The following is a 22,869-nucleotide window of genomic DNA, read 5'->3' on the forward strand; positions in this document are numbered from 1 at the left end:
GCAACAATTTCTACAAATACTGGACCCAGCGTTCCCGGAGACCTGTGAAGCAGAAAATGGCTGCTGCATGTCTCTGAGGGGGCAGAGGGTGAGGGAGAAGCAGCTCAGGGAACAGCTAGACCACAGCGGAATGGCGCCCTGAGTTGGGGGAGGGGATGCAGGGAGAGCGCCTTTTCCCCATGCTGTTAACCACCGGATCCCCTGGCCTCTAAATATGCCTCTGCGCCAATATATTAATGCCCCGGTGGTCTAGTGGAGTTGTGGGCGCACCGGTGTCCACATCATCGCCTCTGGTCAGTCTCCTGAGACCGAAGGCTAGACTGTGTAAAGACGCGGGCCCCCGCAAGCAGGGGTCTGCCTCACATGTCCCCTGGATTCCGGGCTGCAGCCTGGGTCTGTGGAGCTTGCTAGCTAGTCCCCCCAAGAGCCCCGCCGGGAGTACCTAGCCGGGGCTTGTTGTCACGGGGCCAAGGAGGGGTGTTGGAGCAGCAGTGCAGACTTCCAAGGGACAGTCTTTTGCTGCTGCTCAGTTTAAAACACTAGAAATAAAAAATAAATCATAAAAATAAGCTTGGGCTACTTGAAGCAGCCCTATTAAAAATGGTGACCCAGCTCCTGTCAGACGCCAATGAAACAGAGTTACCCTTGGGCTGTGGGAGTGGTATAGGGGGAAGGACGGGGCATCCTGGGATTGATAAGTTTTGCTGTTGGTATCCTACACCCCATTTTCTCCCTGCGGAACCCTATGGACCATGAAGAAGAAATGCTACTGGACATTACTAAATTTTTAATTATTTACTAGTGTATATTTTCTACCAATGAAGTATTCAAGACTTGGACACCAGAAAAAAAATTCTGAACATAGAGGGAAGACTAGATAATCTAAAAGGCTTCTGATCATCCCGGTGTTTCCCATGTCACCTTATAAACTATTGTACTGTATGCAAGGCAAATAAACTTCTGCAGTACGTTCCTGTCAGAACTAAAAGATCCAGGGAGAAATTGCTGCAAGGTTATTACTGACATGTATATTTGTTTAAATGGAGGATGCCGACGCTCGGGATCCTGGCGGTCAGAATCCCGACGCCGGCATCCTGACAGGGTTAGGAAACCGACACCTGTCGGTAAGTATCCTAACCCTACCCCTAACCCTCCCCGCACCCTAAACCTAACCTCCCCCCAGTGCCTAAACCTAACCCTCCTTCTGTAGTGCCTAACCCTCCCCCTAGTGCCTAACCCCTAACGCTCCCCCTAACCCCACTACTTAACGTCCGAATTCCGGCGCCAGCATACTGAGCGCCAGAACCCCAACAGCTGAGATTTCAACTACCTCTCATAAATGCACAGCTGCCCAGACATTGAGAGTCTATATTAGGTAAGCCACCTGGCACACAATTTAAAGAGCATGTTCATGTTCATGTAATATATTTAGGTTACTATGGACAACTATTGGTAACTAAGACAGCACCCTTCCTAATTGCACACAGCAGCTCACACCTACAGTGGCTAAAGTCCTAATCACTATCCTTTAACAATTTTCACATTTATTGTCCTAAATCATGGAATCAAAATTGATTGGAGCTCACCTGTGCACAATTAATGTTCCTCAGCTAAAATGACAGCGGTAGCAGAGCTGGTCAGAACATGTCCATACAACAGCTCCATCGAGAAGACAGTGAACATCCAAAGCATATCAGAGGAGTGGTTTCGGAAAGGTATCAAGTGGGGTTAGGAGATGAGATTTCTAAGCCTTTGAATATACCCATGAGCACTGTCAAGCCCATCATAAAAAGTGGAGGGAAATATGGCACAACCGTGAATTTGTCTAGAACGAGTTCCCCTCAAACCGGTGGGAGAAGCGCACTTGTTATGGAGGCAGATAAGAGACAAATGGCAACTCTGGAAAATGTGAGTAACTAGCAATGGAACAGCTATAGCCACATGAACTTCACAAATCGGCACTTTATCTGTATGTAGGAAAATGAAAAGTATTCTTAAAGAAAACCGGAAATCTCACAAGACTTTTGCCAGAAAGCACATGGGAGATCCTGACAGGAGAAGGGTGATGAGAGATTCTATGGACTGATAAGATCAAGATTGAACTTCTTGGCCACAAAGTCAGGTGCTTTGTTTGGTGTAAAACGCTCTTCATCAACCCAAAATCACTATCTCAAACATCCAAAATAAAGGGCAAAATTGCAGAGCAAGATATAGGCAAGCCTTGGGAATACAGCTGCAGTCTAGGACTTCAGAGATTGATGTTCCAGCAAAGCAATAACATAAACCTTACAGCAAACAACACATGGGACACAAAACAAACCTTAATCCTATTGAGAGTCTGTGGAATGATTTCAAATTGCAGCTCACCAACAATCTGCAACCAAACTGATTTAGCTACAGCAGAACGCAAAAATATGCAACGCTGATTGGCACTTACCCAAATAGACTGACAGCTGTATTTGCAGCACAAGGTGCTTCTTCCAAGTATTTAAAATGAGGATAAATACTTTTTTTAATTTGTAATTTAGATTTGTTTGTTTTTTTTACATTAATAATTTATGCTGATCATTATTAACTATTTCCCAAAAAATCTACTTTGATTCCATGACGTAAGAATTTAAAATGAAATGCCACATGGGTAAATGCTTTTTGTAGCCAAACATTCGGAAACTAAATAGTGAGAACAAAACATAGGTGACGGCCATTGTGGAATGATGCCATGAGGCAGACATTTTGTTAATAGTGAGAAGCAATTTTTTCCTCACAATTTACCTCTACCTATGAACATATCCCAGACCATTCCAGGGTGTTGTATCATAGATGTACATTGCACATGTGATGATTATTGAGCAGCCACACGATTCCAGTCTGTAGCTCCTGCAGACACAATACTGATTTTCTCTAAAATGAAATTGATGCCAGGGAAAGTGTAAATTCACTATTTGAGGCAAAGATAAATCATGTGTTTGCCGGTTTCAGAAAGAAGGCTCCTTAAACAGAGGCGTCCTCACATATAGCCCACAGCTGAACAGTTGGATTACCCATTCATCTGTATTGTACAACACTAAGGGCCTGATTCAGACTTGGTCGCTAGCAAACGTTCGCTCGTTGCTGGCGATGTTTGCGAATGTGCGCATGCATATGCATCGCAGTGTGCAAACTAGTCCAAGTGATCGGGAAGCGCTCGCTCGCCCAGCAAAGACAGCCCAGTGGAATGAGTGACAGGAGAGGCCGTTTGTGGGTGGTAACAGGGGCAGGCCAGCAGTAACGGGGGAGTGGAGGTGCGGACGCAGGCGTGCCTGAGTGTTTAAACGCAGTTTCAGAGGCGTGCATAATTAATAGGCAGCGTCATAGTACACGTCACCTGGCTGGTTTTTACACTGAAGTGCTTGCGGTAGGGTAAAGGCAACCACAAGCGTTGCGAATGCTCCTGATGGTACCTGATGTACCGATGGTTGTATACACTTCCTGGAGTTGACGTGCGTAAGTGGGCGTCTTAAGACAGGCTGGTGGGCGTCTGGATACACAAAGTGATCGCACGCCAAAACATAGTGGGTGTGCTTATGCCTTGCCGTGCAATCGCCTGCCTTGCTGGGTGTGTTCCGAATTTGCATAAGCTGGGAGCGAGCGTACGCATCTAGCGACCGGGTCTGAATCAGGCCCTAAGTACTATGTATAGAGGTTACCACAAGGCCTGGTTTGCATCACTGAATATCTTAATTGTAATGCAAATAAAACAATTCTAAGTATATTTACTGACATGCATCTGTCTGCTTTACTGGGTTTGGAAATACAGAGGTAACCCAAAGGGCATTTTTATATACCAGACGAATATTACGTCACAGGGGGGCACCTAATTCTCAATTTGTAAAGAAAAATGATACAATTTTACAAAGCTTATAAATAATCCAGGAGCCACCGGAGAAGGACACAGCTTCCAATCTCCTGTACACACCACTGTCCCGATGTGTGGACATAGGGGAGTGGTGTTTTTCTCTTCAGCATACTGTTCCCAGATAGCATTGCACAGCTCCCTATAAATAAATATAAACACATAATATAATAGCAAATAGTTACTAAGACATTTAGGCATTCAGGAACACGGCTTCATCCGAATCAGGGTCCTTTCCACTGTCCTCACTGGGTATGGAGTCTCCCCCACTTGGAGACCTGCAGCTCATGTCCTCCACCCCGGACTCCTGGTCGCTATTAGTAGATAGGTCAGGGTCTGAGCTCCTCAAATGGTCCTGGGTTAGGATGAGGGCAGAGTCCTCCTCGCCCTGGGAAGGGCTGCGGGATGGGAACAGCTTCAGGTTGCTGCTGTAGTCCTGGGGAGTGTTGGCGGGGGAGTGCTTAGTGATACATATCTGGAAGGTATGGTCTTTCTGGTGGTCACAGAGCTTCTTATTGGTTTTGTTGGTCTGCTCAGTTTCCAGTTTAGCTAATCTCTGAAGAGAGAATTGTTACACATGACAACAATTACATACTTCAAACACTTCCAGGGTCCATGATGACCATACACAAGAATAGTGTTGTAAAACGTCTTATTTTTTAAGTTTTAGAAAATGCAAAACATTCAACAGTGCAGATTACTGAGAACTCCTAATCAGAGGACGTGGAGCAGACACTAGATGAGCCATCAGAAAGGCCCACTTGTTCCCTTCGGGTTGGGTAGGGGATGCAGGCACTCGGGATCCCGGCGGTCAGAATCCCGACACCAGCACTCCGACGGGGTTAGGATACTGACACCTGTCGTTCAGTATCTTAATCCTACCCCGAACCCTAACTCTCCCACCCTGCTGCCTAAACTTAACACTCCCTCCCTAGTGCCTAACTCTGACCCTCCCCCTAGTGCCTAACCCCTAACCTCACTACTTACTGTCAAGAGTCCGGCGCCGGGTTTCTGACTGGTGTCAGGATTTTGGTGTCGGCATACTGAGAGCCGCCATCCCTACAGCCGGGATAGTGATTACATCCTATGCCTTTAGATGATGTGACTGTGAATCTATAACTGCATAGTGATAAACCTGCACAGTTTATGTTGTCCTGAGAAGTGCAACATCTTCAGTATGTGCTTTAAAATGAAACAGTTTAAACTTTATTTTACTTTGCTAAAGAAAAAAAACATTTGTGATTTGTATTTATTAATTTGTCAAAGTTCCAGTTTAACATGGAGATCTCCTGACTGTCTAGTGATAGATGGTGTGATTTCAACTTTTTTTTTTGTTTATGGTCCTTGTATAAATTGGGGAATCTGCTGCTAGAGACTTGCTGAAACTCGCCTCCCAAAACCTAATGGAGCCGCTCATGCTTTCATTTTCATCACACCCTAGTGACTGTATTGAATAAGGTGGTCAATTTGATTGCTGCTAAACTTAAGGCCATTACTCACTTCTAATTCTCCTGGATCTCTCTGCTGTATTTGACACTATCAAACACTCTCTTCTCACACACATTCTACATTTCACCGACACTGTCCTGGCCTGGTTCTCATCCTACTTTTGAAATTGCTTTTTGGATCCACCTTCTCTCTACCTCCTTTGTACAGTCCTAGGTCCTCTGCTCATTATATATACATACTGTATATATATGTCCCAAACGGACCGGTACTCTCCACAAGTGGTATTCCTTGCTCCGGTGCCCCCTGGAGCATATTCCACAGGTACACGATACAAAGAAGCAGCTGCACTCGGAGACTGATAAAGGTTCAAATATCACAAACTATGGTATAATACACTTTTGTGGTCTTTGAACCTTTATAAGCCTCCGAGTGCAGCTGCTTGTTTGTATCGTATATGACCTAGGACTGAGCCTTGCTGTAGGAAGGAGGTGGAGGTGTGGAGACACTCTCACTATCCTTGTCTGTCACTCTAACTCCTTTTTTTTCTCCCAATTTTATCTTTTAATATTCCCTGCTTTCTTAGTCTCTCGTTACTATATAGATATATATATATATATATACTCCCCTGTCTCTCTTCACCTTCTTTGTCATGCTATCTAACACAACCCCCAACCCTGCAACTCTCTTGCGCTCTCTTTTTGCAATTGCCCCTTTGTCTCAGTCTCTCTGGCCTGCTCTTTGTCGCTCTTCATTTCCCCTCTATCTCTTAGATACAAGCAGATCTGTAGCATGAAGACATGGCACCCAGAGCATGCACGTACACGGTAGAGAACCCCACTAAATAATTTCACCAAAGGGGGGGCATGGTCAACATGTGGGGGCAAGTTGAAGTGAAAAAGAAAAAAACAATCAAATATTTAGCTGGATAATAGATGCAGGAATTATACATTGTTTTTATCAGTTTTAGATTTAACTAATTTTGAATTAGACATATTATATATATATATATATACACACACACATACACACACACACACAGTATGATTGGTTGGCGCATCATTTAAATTTAGTAAAGAGTGAGAACAAGAATATCACTCGTTGATAAATCTGGGTCTAATGGTGCAGTCAGAATCTCAGCTCGCCCATGGATGCTACGGCCATGACTATTGGCAGAAAGTTAGTCATGCCCCTCATGTCATATCCCCATCACTGTATACAGCTTCTTCCCTAAGCACCCACCACTATTTCCCACATCTGCAAACTCTTAAGCTTGCAGCCCTGTCTCATGCCAGTGTAGGGTATTACCAGTACCAGGTTATTGTTCATATGTTTTCTACTGGGGAATCGGGATTCATGTGTGTGTGGGAGTCAGTCAAGCTAATGTATTTTCTATCAGCGGTCAGTTTTATTATATAGATTAGGATGTCCAGGTATTTGTTAGAAACTTTTACATGTTCAAGTTTGTCCCAATTTGTTGATACAGAGAATACGAACTACAAAGTTAGCTGGTGTGAAAGTGAACATAGAGCTCAGCTATATATGAGGAAGATGCATACAGTGAAAGCAATCACAAATATGGGCTTTAGCCCATTGGTTCCATATAGTGACCACAATGACAGCATACATTTCAAGCCGTGTATATTACATATAAATTCCTCTACCTTTTCCATGAACTCCAGTTCCTCCTCCAGTTGCTGGGTCTCTTCTTTCACCGCCTGAAGAAAATCGGTCACTGACTGTCGGGGGTGCATGCCTTTTTCAAAGCGGTTGTAAAGACCTCTCCAGAACCTGCAAAATGAGGCCAATCAGCAAATTTTCACTGAACCCTAAAGCAGGGCCCTCTTACCTCTGTTTTGGTCTGTTAACACATATTTATTGTTTTATTAATTTGCTTCCAATTGTAAAGCATAATGGTACATGCTGGCACTATATAAATAAATAATAAATACATTTCTAATCCAATGACAGACAGGCAACGGTCACCTCCTGCTCAGTCTAGTGACAGACAGGCAACGGTCACCTCCTGCTCAGTCTAGTGACAGACAGGCAACGGTCACCTCCTGCTCAGTCTAGTGACATACAGGCAACGGTCACCTCCTGCTCAGTCTAGTGACAGACAGGCAACGGTCACCTCCTGCTCAGTCTAGCTGCCGAGCAGTCAGTAATGCCAGTGCTCAAACCATAAATCATTTTTTATGTTTCTATCTACTTTCGCCCTATGGCAGTGGTTCCCAAATTGAGTGCCCGTTGGGGCACTTTCAGGGGTGCCACGAGTTGGTGGTCCAGGACCAAATCAAATTATTTGTGGTACAGTACGTAGGCAAAACCAGAGCTGGTGGCTAAAATATGTGGACAAACAGTGGCGATGATTCAGAGCCAGATGCTCTGACAGAGCGCTCGCTCTGAATCAGGGCCGTCCCTGCCTCCTGGCCGCTCGCATAGCTGTGGGTGACCACCCACAGCTATAGCGAGCGGCCAAAATGATGGCCGCGATGGTCAAGACCATAGCGACCATCGGGCATGCGATGAGACCCTTGCGGTAGGGTCTTGCTGCCGCAAGCCCTGGAGTGCTTTTGGCTCTATCAGAGCCAAAAGCACTCCCACTGACATCACTAGTGATGTCAGTGGGGCTGGCCCCAGACGATAGGCGTTCCCATGGGAACGCCTCCGTCTGGGCAGCCAAGCCCCCGGCACGCCCACCAAAGGGGGCGTGCTGTCAATCACCATCGACAGCACGCCCCCTTTGGGGCGAGACCCATAACAACGGCTTGGCCGTCGTTATTCGGGTCTCGCGCATGCGCACGACGGAGCCACCTCCGTCGTGCGCATGCGCACTTGGGCAACATCGACTCACTTGCGAGCGCCCAGCGCTCGCGAGCGGGTCTGAATCAGGCCCAGAATCACCACCCTATCCACATCCACATAGCTGAACTTAAGCATTACAACACGTAAGCACAATTTATTACATTTAATCATTTCACCATAAGAAACTTTTGGCCTAGGGGTGCCGTGACAAAAAGTGTTGAAACTCTAGGTCGCCGTGATTCAAGTAAGTTTGGGAACCCCTGCCCTTTCAGTTTTTATGTCAGATACCAATGGAAGCATTTAGACATTTTTTAATCATAAAGGCCTTAAACTTTTACGTATCAATATGCAATCTTCAGTCTTCAGACAAGATGCTAAGCTGCAAATGAGAAGGTGCCACCACGTGGTTGGAAATCACTGCCAAAAAGTCATTACAACTTCCATATGTTTCTAAAACTTTGAGTAGTAGAAATATAGGCAGCAAATTGGCTTTATCCACATTACCTATATGACCACCAAGCCTAAAAAACAAGTTGTGTATAGAACATGGCTAAGCTATCAGGTGGGGACAGCTGGTACTAATGTACCGGGAGCAGTTTGCTCTCAGGATTATCAGCTGCGGGACCCCAATGCCGGATAACAAACAATGTGGCCAGGCACTTCTGCTCAGCGGGTGTCAGCCGAGCCGCCTCCTCCTCGCTGCTTAGTAACGGGATGCCAGATCATTTTAGTCTGAGCATCCCGGTCTCATGATGCCGCCCAAGAAGAAGAAGGGGAAGGTCGCCGCCACGGGGAAGGAGAGGAAACCAGAGGAATAGTCAAAAGCGGAGCCAGTGATCCCAGGACAGCAATAAATATTACCTGCTGTGCTGCATATACGTGACCTGGAGGGTGGAGAGGTGAGCATGGCGGGGACTCAGCGGCGGGCAGCCGGGAACTTGCAAGGTGCAGGGCATTTTCGGACTTCTAGTTCTGCACTCTGCACACACAGAGGGGAGACACCTCTCAGACCCAGGCAGTAAGCAGTGGTAGCTGGCCGCACTACCATGGGATGGTCCCAATCCTCCGTGCCGCACATCATCCTAGTGAGTCCTCTCTTTTTCCTCTATGTGGGGCTTCCACTGTCATGTGTGGAAATAACTTTTTGCATAACATTTGTTTTTCTTTTTTTTGCTTTGCTGCACATATGGGATGGGGGTCTGTCTCCAAATTGTGAGGGCCAACTCTGAAGGACAAGGTTTGGACCTCATTCAGAGGCGGTCGTAAGCGGCCGCTCGGTCGTATGCCTAACGACCGAGAAACTGAAAAAGGAAGCAATCGCATGGCCAGTCGGTCGCAACCAAAGTGACGCCCATACGTGAACACTGCACCTCCTCTAGCTAATGAGTGATAGCAGCTAGTGATCGAGTCAATTGTTGTCAGTCGCTGTATGTTAATTTTCTTCTGATGGTTGCGGCCGCTTGTGTTGTGTTGATGTCCACAAAAAAAAAACGCATAGAGAAAGCCATCAACATGAAATTTATTTATTCTTATTATTCGCTAATGCTAACGCAGCTGAATCAATTACAAGCCAATTAGCAGTGTTATTAGCTCCAACAATCAGTTATTAGCTGCTTGCATTGTGTGGCTCAAAATAGAAACATCAGTCCTAACATCAGTTACGTTTGTCACTATCATTTGTACTGTGTGGCTTGCGGGAGCTCCTACCCTACCTTAAGCTGTACGATCAGCCAGGCCTCTAACCTGCTCGCAGAGTGACGTTTTACTACTTCCGGCGTTCTAGGTCGGTCGTAGCAGGTAATTTACGTACGCCCCTAAAACGCCCTCAAAACGCCTGCGTTTTCAGACCACCACCCCCGTCACCACCCACAAATGGCCTTTCATGTCAAATCAACTCTCGGAAGCCACTTCCTGCTCGTAAGCCGTACGATCTACAGCATTTTGGATCGCAAAGCCTCGTACGCACATGCGCACAACCGTGCGCATGCGTGGTTTGGAAACATCGGATGCGTACGACCGAGCGGCCGCTTACGACAGACTCTGAATGAGGTCCTTTGTGTGTACGGTTAGTTACTAACAGCTAAGGATATCATGGTGCATCCTACTATTCACATCCTAGGCATCTGTAGGGGCACAGCACAGGGGTATCTTACTGGGCATTTTACATTGTGTGGCATTTGACACTGTTTAAGTATTGCTTAGCATGTTACTTTTTTGTATATTGTATACATATTGCTTGACATATTAGATGTTGTGGGGTTTAAATCTTGCTATTATATAATTGTGAGGTTCTGGTTTTGTTGTGGACCCTGGGAGGTAATAGGAGCAGACACAGAAGCAGATTTAAAAATAAACGTTGAGTTTTTAATGAGTGGCTTAACAGACATGAATGTGGCAAAACAGAAAGTCCGGGTATAGCACTAAAGTGCACTTTGGAACTGTAGTGATGCAATGGGAAGAAGTCCAGGTAGTGATAACAGAAGGCAGTCCAGTATTCCAGGTTTTGTGAGGCTGAAGTGAATTACAGGCTGAGGTGATAATGTCCAGAGGAAATGTAAGTGGAGGCAGGGTGCAGGGTGAACAGCAGACTCAGGTACTCAGGCAAGGGGAAGGTAATGGAGGATGCAGGGTAGTCCAGCGGGGTTGGAGCAGATAAGCAGGCAGGCAGGTAGCGTATCACAGGAAAACAGGTGGAGAGCACAGGGAACTCTCTCTCAGCTAAGCTGAGAAACACGTTGCACTGGCAATAAAGAGAGGCTCTGGACCTCCCTAAATAACAAGTGCCGTACCATGACTGGCCAGAGAGAGCACGTGACACACCAGGACAGGATGGCTGAATCACATGGCCGGAGGCAAGATGGCGGCGCCCATGCCGAACGGAAGCACCACCAGGCTCTCCAGCCCAGAGTGACAACATGCCCGCACAGAACCACGCACAGCCAATGCCCCTCGCCAAACACCAGTGCCACCGCCAGACGCCCCCCGCCAGTGACCTCACAGGTATCACCCGTAGACCACTATGCCGAGACACCCTGGACGTGACAATAATGTTATGTACTATATAATATTTAGTATATTACCTGATTGTTGGGATTATGCCTATGCTGTCATCGGGCTGTACATTTTGGCTATGAAGTGGTTTAGGCATAGAACCTGTAGAGTGTGAGTTTTAGGTTTGTATGCAAGTGTCTTCTTTTATGCATACTACATTGCACACGGTTTATATTTATTTTTGATGTTCCACATGGAACAGCTACTTCTTCCCTTGCGCGACTATTTGGGTCTTAATTGGCAGAATACCAGGACTGTTGCAACTACTGTCTGCACCTTACCCCCCCCCCTCTACCATCTGCACTGCTCTACCCCCTTATCTACCCCAACTTCTTCTGCCTTTACCCCCAGCTCTACCCCAACTGCTACTTGCCCTTAACCCCCTCTACCCCAACTACTACCTGCCCCCAGCACTGTCCCAACTGCTGCCTGCCTTCACCCCCATTATATCTGATGGGACCAAGAAACAGTGGAGTAGAACCCCATTTTGTTAAAGTGAGGGGTCACTGGGACCCACAATTTTTTTTGCGATCACTGCCATTGGAGTTTTACTTTTGTGGTGTTGGTGTTCCTACATTTAAACTATATGATAAAACTATCAGCATCAAGACACAGACGTTTTCATTTCATACAATGTAATACTAAGAGAGACTGAAAGTAGACTTACTTGAAATTACATGGCGCAGTCTTTGGGTGCAGTGCTGCCTGTGTCTGATTGTCAGCTCTGTACAGCGGATTCATGTAATCTAACTGCTGCTTCCACAAGTAAGACCAAAGTGAGTAGGTTTTCTCTTGAATTCTAACAGATAACAATTACATAAAACATATATTAATGAACTCTAAAGCCGGGTACACACTAGAGCGATGTCAGGCCGATTTGCAGGTTCGTAATGACAAATTGTCGACATCGCTCAGAGTGTGTACCGACGATTGCGTGCTGCACATCAAACCTAGCATTATCTCTAGCGACCTATAGTATGTTAATGAAGGAAGGAACAGTCATTGTTCCGTTGTTCATGAAGTCATTCAAGTGTGTACAGACAAATCCCCGTTCAAGGGCATTTGAACGAATGCCCGTCGCTCAAGTGCGTACCCAGCTTAAGGCTCCACAGCACAATTTATTTTATTCCTTGAATCCAGTCAACAATGATATAAATACAACACTTATGTGCTAATCCACAGTAAAGCTTGGGCAAGAAAACCAGTTGATGGCATACATGGTGCCATAACTCAGTATTCAATTGTTTTAGTGTACCCGATCTGTATAAACTGACGGGAGTTCACGGGGCGCTGTTCAATTGATGCCGCTTATTGTGCTGATCGCGCCCATAGAGGTTAGGTTTAGCCATATAAAACAGCAACACTCGACTAAAGTGCTGGGCACGATCGCGAAAAGAGCAGCTTGGGTGCCCAAAGGGTCACTATTCACGCATTTCAGCTCGCACCCCCTCGGGGTGCGAGCAGAAATGCTGGTGCCAGTAGCTGATCGCGCCCGACTGGAGCAACAATTGAATAGCTCCGTTGGACGCGAAAGGGGCTGAAACAATTGAATTCCGCCCATTGGCACACATTGGTGATCCTAAACATACCAAGACCATGTTTGTGACACTTTCCAACTGATTTCCACGGTACACAAAGAGGGCAGATTTAACTAGCTATGAGGATCCACAAGAACCTCACGAGGTGTGCGGCTGAGCACGTTTCCGGTTACTACGGTAGGAAAACCTTGCATGTTTTTTGTTCGCTTTTCTATAAGATGCAAGCAGAAACAAGCAAGGTTTTCCTGCCTCAATATCTCGTGGTGTATTAGTGTATGAGGTTCCAATGGAACATCGCTGCTAATTGAATCTTCCCCAAATAGTCTCTATCTTCATCATCTGAAGCTTGTTGATACCATCTGCACTACAAGCGGCCAGCAGAAGCAGGTTGCGAGGTGGGAATATGCTTCATATAATGGTGCCAACTGCTATGCTATTCACATACCTGATATTCAGGAACTCGTGTCATTTTCAACGCCAACATAAAATCTACACTTATAAAGAACACCCCATGTTCTCTCACCTCAGCTCTCTCCTCTCCTTCTGGCAGTTGCAGAGGAAGTTTCCATACTGGCATGAGTATATATGATGCTGAATGTGGACCAAGAACCTCTCATTAAATTCAAAGGAACACGGGAATTGTTCCATGAGCTGCCAAACACATTCCAGAAACTGATCCATCACTGGCGATATTTCTTTTGGGTCCCCATCTAAATTTCCATACCTGGAATAAAGGTTTTCCAAAATGCCATTTACTTTAATTGGTTGGTATGGAACACAACTCTCTGCTCTTTATATTCAGAAATGGTCTATAATAGATGTTGTCATTCATGAAGAGGGTTTGTAACAAGTGATAGGTTTGTTCATTTGCTCAATACTACATTGGATGACTTTGTTTTTAACATTTTCCTCACAATATTTCGGGCAAGTGTCTGTGTCAGTAGAGTTTGTTACTGGAATTGGATCCTTCAACTGAAAAGGTCATTTTCCCCAATTTCTATAAGGTTAGAACCAGGGAGTCCTGTGTAAGCTGGGTATGAAGATTCGCTGTTTACAACAAGTCATCACCATCATCAGCATAAGCGCGTATTTGTACCTGCAACGTAGCATGTGCAAAAAATTCGCCTCCTAACTGATATACATGTGTATTTCTGCAGGTCTGCATGCGTCACATGTATGACCCTGTATTTACTGTACCCGGCTTCCCCCTTCCTTCTCCCTTGTTGTAAGAAGAGACACATGCCAAAAAACGTGCAAGTCTGCAATGGCGTAGATGCAATGCATCACAGGGAACACATATCTAAGCAACGGCATGTACAAAAAGTAATCCAACTTCTACAAGAGGTTACACTGTTGAAAAGATCTATGAGAAGCAAGTTAGCCATTTCTCATACAGAAGACCGGTGATACACCAACCGCAGAATTACATACAATTCAACCAGACCCATCCAGGTATGTTCGTTAAGTATCCTTCCTCTAAAACATGAACAGGTTGTTTGTATTAGTGCAGCATGTGAAATACTGTACTACATGCCGCCATAGGATATCACAATTTAGCCACTTAGCATCAGTTATCATTTACCAGGGATGGGCAGCAGAAGGATGTACTGTAGGTTACGTAGCTGAGAACCACATTACGCTCACACCTGACCCCAGGACAAACAATTCAGCCAGAAACATTTTGCCGATTCATGATAAATATGTAGCTGGGAGTTTCCTATAATCTAAGAATAGCATCCATAGGTGATTCCAGAGAAGAAAATTAGTTGTGAATAAACTGCTGTTTTGAATCATTTTGTATTTACCAACCTTACCTGTGATTAAATTTGTGACCAAAAGAAATCCAGTCCTTTTCAATTAATACCTTTTGAGAAATGAGATAAATAAATAAGATTAGGCATGTAAATGTGCACTGTAATCACTACGGTGAATCAGAACAAGTGTAAAAACCTTGTAGTGAAACCTCTTACCATAAATCCTTTGATGGTTCTGTAATACGGGTCAAGTAGTAGACTCGCCACAGAACAGACCTGGGCAGTGCGGTCCCATCCATCAGAACAATGAACAAGCACACTGGTCCCTTCTTCCGACACCGCCTGAAACAACAACAAACGCATATTCTTCAGAATTATGACAATTGATAGCATCATGTCCTTTTTATATGATGCTGTGATACGATTGATCGGTTCTATCTGACTACTTGTCTGCTTAACACTGTATAATAACCACTTTGGGGAAAAGCCAACGTGAATATGTGCTATACAATATTAAGGCAAATAATTTAAAGTTCCTCAGGGAAGTACAATACTCATTATAATGAACCTTAGGGAAACCATTTCTAAAATGTTAAAGGCGTAAAGCCCTAAATACCTTTGCAATGAAGATGCCAGCATCCAATATTGTTTTGATGTGCCTCAGCCATCCAGAGGCTTCTAGTCCCCAAAGAAATTCCCCCATAGAAGGTGAGCGAAGTTCTGAAACTACAATTGAAAGGATTTAAATGGTCTCAGTTTTATAAATAATCACCATATAAAGAAAGCTTTAATAGCAACAAAACAACTGCCATATCATATGTCATATCATTTATAGCAACAAAACAACGGCCATATCATATATCATATCATTCATAGCAACAAAACAACGGCCATATCATATATCATATCATTCATAGCAACAAAACAACGGCCATATCATATGTCATATCATTCATAGCAACAAAACAACGGCCATATCATATGTCATATCATTTATAGCAACAAAACAACTGCCATATCATATGTCATATCATTTATAGCAACAAAACAACGGCCATATCATATATCATATCATTCATAGCAACAAAACAACGGCCATATCATATATCATATCATTCATAGCAACAAAACAACGGCCATATCATATGTCATATCATTTATAGCAACAAAACAACGGCCATATCATATATCATATCATTTATAGCAACAAAACAACGGCCATATCATATGTCATATCATTCATAGCAACAAAACAACGGCCATATCATATGTCATATCATTCATAGCAACAAAACAACGGCCATATCATATATCATATCATTCATAGCAACAAAACAACGGCCATATCATATATCATATCATTCATAGCAACAAAACAACGGCCATATCATATGTCATATCATTCATAGCAACAAAACAACGGCCATATCATATGTCATATCATTCATAGCAACAAAACAACGGCCATATCATATGTCATATCATTCATAGCAACAAAACAACGGCCATATCATATGTCATATCATTCTCATGAGAACAGTAAAAGCCATGGTTTTACTTTGTTTACTTTCTAAGCTTGAGCAGTGCCATTACATTCTACAGAGGTCACCCATGTATTTGGATCAAGTATACTTTCAATATGTCCAATTCACTAAGTTCCACCTGTAGTTCTCCAAGTACATAAAGATGCCCTGGTACTAGGATGTGACAATCTGCCAGGTTTTTCTTATTATATTTAGTATCAAAATCGTAGTGTGTCAGGTAATAAGTAGTTGTTATTAGTATCCCTTTACAACAAGTATCCAGGTTTGACCTAGAGCAGGGATGGCGGAACCTCAGGTCCGGGGGCCGTATAAGGCCCCCGGAACCATTTGGTCTGGCCCTCTGAGCTTTTTTCTGCTAGCCTCATCTGGCTAGCAGGGTGCCTAGAATGTCACTCTGCAGCCAGAATCTATGCAGCAGTGCCGCCTGGAGCACCCTTAGGACGCTTCAGACTGTCACACCGCTGCCCTTACAGCTCCCCGGAGCATCATCAGGATGATCCAGGCATTGCTGTTATCACTGGTGGTTGTGGCCTAGCACCCGTGTGACTTTACATGGAGGGGGCGTGGTCTGCACCAGGCCCGCAAATAATGTTATATATCAAAATGGCCCTCGGCAGAAAAAAATGTTCCCCACCCCTGACCTAGAGTGTACACTCACAGCCACAGTGCCTCAGCTGTGCCGTCCACAGGATATGAACTAAATGTCACTTTGCACCAGAGCCTTAGATGGCCTGTCCAGCACATTTCATGGAGCTTCCACACTCTCCACCAGCAGAAGAGTAATACTATGTGCTCGCCTAGATGCCTGGGGAGGGGAACATCTGCAGAGGGGCAATGTGCAACCTTCTACCACTGCTGAACATTTACTTATTATCAGTTATTTATATAGCGTACACGTATTACACAGAGCTTTCAAGAGAATATTCCGTCATTCATATCAGTCCCAGTGGAGCTTACACTGTATATTCTCCATTCATTGAAGAAACTTGTCCATTTCTTTTCTGGAAAACTTCTCATTTTAGACTAAATTATGTCCATATTTGATGATGTGTGCGAGCACATCAGGACTCCCACTACTACATGAGGCTTATTTCTTACATTACACATAATGCACTTAAAAATATACAGCAACACTGGGCCAGTAAGTCATGGGCACACAATTATATTTCTCAGCAAAACCGCAGCACACATAAGGGCAATTCAATTAGCCGTGGCAATGTTCCGCAGGAGAATTGATCCCCCTGGACCATACAATTAGCTCCGAACTCAGCCTGAACTTAACACATATTTCTTTTAGGGTCTGATCAGATAATCAGCCTGTTATATGGGCGCAAACAGTCTGTTAACACATAGGTCCGGGATTATAACAGATAATTTATTAGGTGAAAAAAATTGCTGTAACTGAATTGCCACGGGCGTTAAAGCCCAAGGCTACCACCTTTTTTCACCCCAATAAATTATCGGGCCTAATTGAATTCCCCTCATAGGTGTAGATCTACTAAAGCTTCTAAAACAGCCAAGTGGTGGTGATACATAGCAGCCAATCAGATTATGTCTATCATTTTTTAGAGTGCAAATACAGGGATGATAGTAAGAATCTGATTGCTATGGGTAACACTAACACTTGTCTGTATTAGAAGTTTTAGTAAATCTATACCATAAAAGGAGCATTGCATCTTGTTTTTAGTGTTTCACTTGTCTACACTCTTGTCCTACGATAAAGAGGGCATAGAGATGCAGCTTGACAGTGTTAGTAGTAAATCTGAAAGTCACAGTAAACTATTTACACATAATAAAAAATGAAGAGTCATGTGCACAAGACAGAACAGTGTTGTAACAGTTATTAATCACTTAGATTAAATACAAATGTAGATACAAAATACAAACTTAATACAAAACATCTGTTTTCTCCCTTTGAGTCCAAATGGAAATATCAATTAAATAATACAAACAGACAGCAATGACTTCATACAGTATAACAGCAGCCACACTAATATATCCAAGGCTCAACACATTTTTCTAAAATCTAGATGGCAATGTAAAAGATTAGGGGGCAGAGTTTCACCCTCTATCAAAATATGTGAAATCTTGAATAGCCCATCCCACATGCCCCTTCAATGCCCATCATAGCCAGTCACATGTCAATCTCTAGCGTCCAATTCATAGTATGCCACACACCAGGGCCCACAATTCATAGCATGCTACAATGTAATGCCCCCTCATTAGTATGCCACAGCATAGTGCCCTCAATTCATAGTATGCCAGTGTGGTGCCCCCAATTCACAGTATGCCACACCATAGTGTACCCAATGCATATATAAATTGCCCCCTATACTTTCTGTACTGTAGTAGTGGTTATACTATTTACCTTTCCAATAATTCTCTTGACATAATCCTTTGTATTAAAAAGAAAAAAAAGCCAATAAGAGTGAAACATACTGCTCAGCATGAGCTCCCGAAGCAAATAAGTTAATCTTCAAGCAGCCAATAAGAAGCAGAGGGTGGGTTTTTTGCTAATTGTTTTTTTGTTTACATGCTGCCAGGCAAGATGGCGGCGGTTTATGCTCTTTTTTCACCATTTTTTGCAGCTTACCTTTATGCAGCTTGCGTAAAACCACAGGATATTATAGCTGCCAGTTTGTATTTTATTCATGTAAAGATTCAGCTTATTTCCAGTAGTTTTGATTTAATAAATCTGGTATTGTAACTCGTCAAAACAAACTTGTTGATTTAACGAAATTACCCCCTCATTAATTTCCCCTTTGCTATGTACAAGTGTCAAAAATTATCCGCACTCTGGCTGTAGAATTTATTTTAATCAGCTTTCAGAAAAGACAAATACATTTTTCGATATAATCTCCCGCCTTTTCAATACACTTTGTACATCTATCAACAAACTTTCGTATTCCCTCATTAAAAAATGTTCTAGGCTGAGCTGCGAACCACTAATGCACCGCTGTCTTCACCTCTTCAGCAGATGTGAATCTTCGTCCTCTTAGGGCTAACGATTTGCAACATAATCCACTGTCACTCGTCTATCCAACAGAATCAGTTCACATGCACTCTCTATGTTCTCATCATTCGTGGACGTGGACAGGTGTCCGACTCCTTCTGCATGGCTGACACTTGTGCGACCTTCTTTGAACTTCTCTATCCAATCATACACACTTCTTTGTGACAAAACACTTTCTCCTTACTGTGCACAAAGTCTTCGATAAATATCGGAACCAGACCCACCCTCAGACCACAAAAAAAATTACTGCACGCTACTCGTCTTTCGTGCAAATCACAAGTGGGGCAGCCATTTTTTCTTACACTGCAGTCGCAAATGAACTGACGTAACACGCTCAAACCTGCATAGCAGTGACTGGGGAGACAGCGACCTAGTACAGAGAGCGTTGATAAGACAGTGCGGCCGACAGAAGCTTTAATATAACTGGAGTGCGGATAATTTTTGACTCACCCTCATATATCAGTGGTTTCATGTCTCACTGAAAAAGGTGGAACTGTATAAACTAAAATCCCATGTTTCTCCCTGAATTCACCTGGGCTTCCTACACATCTTTTGGTTTCCTCCACAATCCAAAAGACATACTGGTAAGCTTTGACTATAATGGTGAAAGCATTTGCACGTGTGTGTGACTGTGATAATGAAATTAGGCCCTGATTCAGAGCCGGACGCTCTGACCAGAGCGCTCGCTCTGAATCAGGGCCCACCTCCATAAATATGGAGCGTCCTCCTGGACGCTCGTATAGCTGTGGGTCACCACCCACAGCATATACGAGCGTGCAGGATGATGGTCGCGATGGTCTTGACCATCGCGACCATCGCCACTGCGAGCAGAAGCCTGCGGTTGAGTTTCTCAACCGCAAGGCCAGGAGTGATTTTGGCTCTATCAGAGCCAAAATCACTCCCACTGACATCACTAGTGATGTCAGTGGGACCGGCTTCTGACAGTAGGCGTTCCCTTGGGAACGCCTCCGTCTGGCAGGCACGCCCCCGGCACGCCCACCAAAGGGGGCGTGCTGTCAATCAACATCGACAGCACGCCCCCTTTGATCAGACACTACGAGCGAAGGAAAGTCCTTCGCTCGTCGCGTCTCGCGCATGCGCACGACGGAGCTCCCTCCGTCGTGCGCATGCGCAGTGCAGACCATCGACCCACTTGCGAGCAGACAGCCGCTCGCGAGTGGGTCTGAATCAGGGCCTTAGATTGTAAGTTGCAGTAAAGCAATGATACAATGTAGCTGGATAGGTTTGTGCTATAGAAAAGGCTTAATAACAGATTCCGTTCCTTTATGTATTTGCAATTACCCTCTGAATTCCATCGCAGGCCTGTACTGGGAATAATTAGTATATTACATATTACTACATTCATAATACAGAATGTACCTCAAAGTACATAAAGAAATCACACTGCACACAAAACAATTGGGAACCTGACAAGTGACCCCAAGGTTAAATACCATTCAATCAAAATCACTCCTCATATCTGTTTTTACACAAGGTCAAAAAACACAATTAGCCAGGAAGCAGGAAGCTACTAAAATTAAATTCCACAGGTTCAACAAATATTATTGTATATTATCTTTAGAATATTTTTAGATGGAGAACACTTCTGGACAGGTTTACGAGAATTATATAATAAGGACACAATGGTGCGTGGTCTTTGGGAATAAAACATTCACATAACATAAAAATTAGTAACAATGCATAACTGTGACGTGGTAAATATAAAGCTTCCGCCAACAATATCCGACGGGAAAGTGTCTCGCTGCGAGAGGATGAGACCTGAGGACTTCAGAAAGATATATGAAGATGAAATGATAATCCCTGAGATGCCCGGCCTTTCTAGGTCACCTCACCCCTTTCTAGGAAATAAAAAAAAAAGTGAAGATATCTTCCAAATTGCTAGAACTGTTCTATAATACACCTACATACATGGTTTTGGCTGCATCTGTTCTTATCACATAATCACATAATGTAATGTTTTGCATTGCAGAGATAACATTGACACCTCAAAAGTTTAGAATTTGGTTTATTATCATTGAAAAATAATAAAAATAAAGTGATATATACTGGCAGGGAGTGACGATAAATAGCCATACCTGAGAAGTGTCAGATTGTAACTCTGACATTCAGTATTCTGGGGCAGATATCAAAGTCTGAAGGATTAGGGGGAGATATATCAAAGCTTGGAGAGCGATAAGGTACCAACCAATCAGCTCCTGTCATTTTTCAAACATCCTGTAAAATGGCAGTTAGAAGCTGATTGGTTTGTACTTTTTTCTCCACTTTATCGCTCTCCAAGGATTGATACATCTACCCCTAGTTTAAGATGTCCAAATGACTCAGCCCAGTGACACTTATTCTGTTATTTTATTGGTTAGATACACCCTCTAACACAGTTTATGTAACATTCCTCTTTCTGCACTGTTTATATATTATCTATTCTGTTATAGCTTTGTAATTGATAATACCCAAAAATATCATTACCAGTGATATTTGCATTACAATGGCACACTAAATGTATGCATTGTGTCTCAGCATCAGGTGATGGAAACTAGGAGAGCGAAAAACGTATCAAGCAATATGCTGGAAGAGCGACAGAGGAATGGCATTATTGACGTTTTTGTGGAACATTACGGGGTCGATTCATCATGTTGGCTGCAACTATACTGGCACTGCGTGCATTCAACTACATGAGGGTATTCGCCCGTATGCTGATTTGTATGCATCTATGTGATCACACCACCCCTTATCCATACGTTTGGTTTAGTAGTGGTCACCATTATAAGTGCATACTTGCACCAGCCTTATCCTTACCCTTGGCACTCCCCCATTAAACTTAGGCTTGGTGCCAAAGGGCGATTGCCAACCAGTTACTTCTATTCAGTCACAGGTGGAGATGGTCGCTCATAGAGGAGTACGCTTCTCTACTTAGCATGCGCAGTGCTAAAAGATGCAAGATCTGTCAGCAAAACAGACTTGCATGCAACGCTGCATCAGTCGCTAAGTGACTGGTTACCTGTGGACATCATCTTACTATCAACAAGTGACGGTTATGAAGCCAGTACAGAAAAATAACAAAGGAAAAATTAAATAGAAATTGTTTTTTTTTTATATCAGGTTTTGCTTTTTTTCCGGTTTTGCACAGGTTCAAAAGGTTCCGGTTTTGCACAGGTTGCAGTATTGAGGCTGAAGTTATCCTTACGATGTAAAACGTGGTCATGGCATAAATAGAGTTCTAATGTAATTCACTACAAACCTTGGTAGTGAAAAATTCAATTAATAGCACTGCCTGCTCCACATGTAATGTACAGTCAGGTGCATAAATATTGGGACATTGACAGAATTTTCATATTTTGTCCTCTATTCACCACCACAATGGCTTTGAAATGAAACAAACAAGATGTGCTTTAACTGCAAACTTTCAGATTTAATTTAAGGGTAATTACATCCAAATCTGGTGAACAGTGTAGGTATTACAATGGTTTCTATATGTGCCTCCCACTATTTAAGGGGCCAAAAGTAATGGGACTATCAACTCAAAAGCTATTTCATGGACAGGTGTGGGCTATTCCCTCGTTATTTCATTATCAATTAAACAGGTAAAAGGTCTGGAGTTGATAATATCGACAATAGAATGTTGAATATTATGATGACTTGTTGACATAGTGGAAGTGTCAACATTAGCACAAGGTTCAAAACACCTAGTCGACAAACTACTTGTCGACATTATGGTGGCAACTTGGTGAATGTCGACATAATACACAGAATTGTGTCAGTTATGCAAATATTATGCTAATTTGTACACTTCTCCCGATGTCTTGTT

At 43.6% G+C, this 22,869-nt stretch overlaps 1 protein-coding gene across 1 annotated transcript in view; it reads right to left on the reverse strand.

Moving 5' to 3' along the window:
* Positions 1 to 3,774: 3,774 nt before the first annotated feature.
* Positions 3,775 to 22,869, reverse strand: part of MTMR7 (myotubularin related protein 7) — a 54,199-nt gene continuing 35,104 nt past the window's right edge. Inside the window, exons 8-14 of the mRNA XM_088478746.1 lie at positions 15,106 to 15,215; positions 14,706 to 14,831; positions 14,550 to 14,599; positions 13,259 to 13,459; positions 11,865 to 11,996; positions 7,003 to 7,129; positions 3,775 to 4,448 (exon numbers count right to left, since the gene is read on the reverse strand). Coding sequence (XP_088334872.1) covers positions 4,086 to 4,448; positions 7,003 to 7,129; positions 11,865 to 11,996; positions 13,259 to 13,459; positions 14,550 to 14,599; positions 14,706 to 14,831; positions 15,106 to 15,215 — 1,109 coding nt within the window. The 3' untranslated portion in view covers positions 3,775 to 4,085. The remainder of the gene's footprint in view (positions 4,449 to 7,002; positions 7,130 to 11,864; positions 11,997 to 13,258; positions 13,460 to 14,549; positions 14,600 to 14,705; positions 14,832 to 15,105; positions 15,216 to 22,869) is intronic.

Source organism: Taudactylus pleione, unplaced genomic scaffold (genome assembly GCF_031769625.1).
Source record: "Taudactylus pleione unplaced genomic scaffold, aTauple2 ptg000218l, whole genome shotgun sequence".
NCBI classification, from domain to species: domain Eukaryota; kingdom Metazoa; phylum Chordata; class Amphibia; order Anura; family Myobatrachidae; genus Taudactylus; species Taudactylus pleione.